The sequence below is a fragment of the Sphaeroforma arctica genome (genome assembly GCF_001186125.1).
Source record: "Sphaeroforma arctica JP610 unplaced genomic scaffold supercont1.5539, whole genome shotgun sequence".
Lineage (NCBI taxonomy): Eukaryota > Ichthyosporea > Ichthyophonida > Sphaeroforma > Sphaeroforma arctica.
This window is the reverse complement of record NW_014035019.1, coordinates 1-1,937: the sequence shown is the minus strand read 5'-3', so window position 1 is coordinate 1,937 and position 1,937 is coordinate 1. Positions and strand designations below refer to the sequence as shown.

The window sequence follows — 1,937 nt, the reverse complement described above, 5'->3', positions numbered from 1 at the left end:
ATATATATAAACTATTTATATAAATATATATATATGTATTGACATATATATATAAATATATATATATATATATAATAGGTGTTCTGATGAGTAGTATTTGGCGTAGTAAAAAAAAATGGCACAGTATCTACAACTGAAGCAAGTAGCATATCTTCGAATGAGAGACGTGACAACTACAATATGCAGCTTGTGCCAACCTCCGCACACCCATGCCGCGAAGTCTGGAAATGAAAACAGCTATGTATATCATATATATATATCGTGTGTATGCATATACATCATAGCTCAAACGATGTACATGTGTATAAGTATACACACTGTACGTACCCACATACAGCCCACAATCCTACCTACCTCCGTACAGGTTCACTACAATACGTACACACACATATATATATGCACGTGTCTATTTACTACAATACGACAGCTTCGGCAAATACTACCTACATTGCCGCAGACATTAAACCACAAAGCGCTTGCTTTACGCACAGACCAGAGCGGACAGGCGTAACCTCAAGCACACAGGCGCAAATCTCGGCCTGGCACTGGCCAGGATAACCACACACCTCATGGCCAAGCCCTCACAAATACCGATCTACCCTATAATAGAACACAAACATACTGATATATAAATAGAACACAAACAGACTGATTTATAAATTGAACACAAACAGACTGATTTAAAAATAGAACACAAACAGGCTGATTATAAATAGAACACAAACAGCCTGATTGATTTATACCTACCTTCATCGTCGCACATGGCAGCACACGACGCTCCCGCTCCACCGCACACACCACAGCCGTCACACGTGGCCTCCAACACGCACGAGCGCATCTGTGCCTGGCATTGGCTCGCACTGTCAACCCCCTCCGTGTGCTCAGCTTCAGCTGCACGGTTGCGAGCGTGTCCGTATGCATGCACACGGGTATCCTGTGTGCCTGCCTCTGTAGACACTCTCCGTGGATTTCCACCAGTGTGCCTACCTACCACCTTGCCCACATCCCCATCCACCTCCATCCACCCCTCACAGCTCACCCACAGCACACCCTCCCGCGCACTGACACTGATACACCCGCCCGTGTGCGTAGGTGTGTGAGTGTCCACACCCAAAGTGTCTGTCTTAACATCCTCCAAATTGCCCGTTTGGCTGTTGTCACGCCGGTGCCTTCGGATCAGGGATCGGTCTGTCTCGTGTTCGTGTACGTGTACGTGTGTGTGTGTGCGTATGTGTGCTGCATCCGCCTGAGCCTGTCCCGTATCCTGCATATCGCTCGCCCGTGCATGACGTAGCACAGGTGCGGCAGCGGCCCTGTGTCCATGTTGTGCTTCTCGGGGGCGTAGATTCGTCTCATCCTGTGCCTGCCCTCTGATATCGTCCGCGGGTGCGTGTTCGTCTCTATGACCAGTGCCTGTGTGTTTTTGTCCGCCATTCGTGCGCATATAGTCAGCTCCATTACCAGACGCAACCCTTGTCGTCTCATGATAACTCTCGCTTCGTATTCGCACGGATGTCTTGGCAGGGTCATCCCTTTGCCGCCCATTGTTCGTATCTCCTCCGGCGCTTTCAGTTGCATTTAAAGAGCCTGTAGTATTCATTGCCTGTACTTCGTGTTCATGTGGCTGTGTAGGTACGTTCACATTCACATCTACACACGTCATGCGTGGACTGTATAGATCTACTTCAGCGTCTCTATCTATCTCGGTAGTAACGCTCCGCATTCGAGCATTCGCTTCGTAACGGTCGCTGCATGCCGGTGGAAGATAAAGGTATGTTATTTTACTTCCTGTGTGCTTCAAGCATATGAGCCGACGTTCACACACATACAAACACACATACACACACACGTATATATATATATATATATATATATATGTGTGTGTGTGTGTGTGGTATATATATATATATATATATATATATATATATATATATATA

The 1,937-nt window shown here is 46.4% G+C and overlaps 1 protein-coding gene across 1 annotated transcript; it reads right to left on the bottom strand.

Moving 5' to 3' along the window:
- Positions 1–747: 747 nt before the first annotated feature.
- On the bottom strand, positions 748–1,723 carry SARC_15053 (hypothetical protein; the record flags this gene model as incomplete). Its single annotated transcript, XM_014290814.1, has 1 exon — positions 748–1,723. A coding segment is annotated over one exon (976 nt), but the record flags the coding sequence as incomplete, so codon positions are not given.
- Positions 1,724–1,937: the final 214 nt, after the last annotated feature.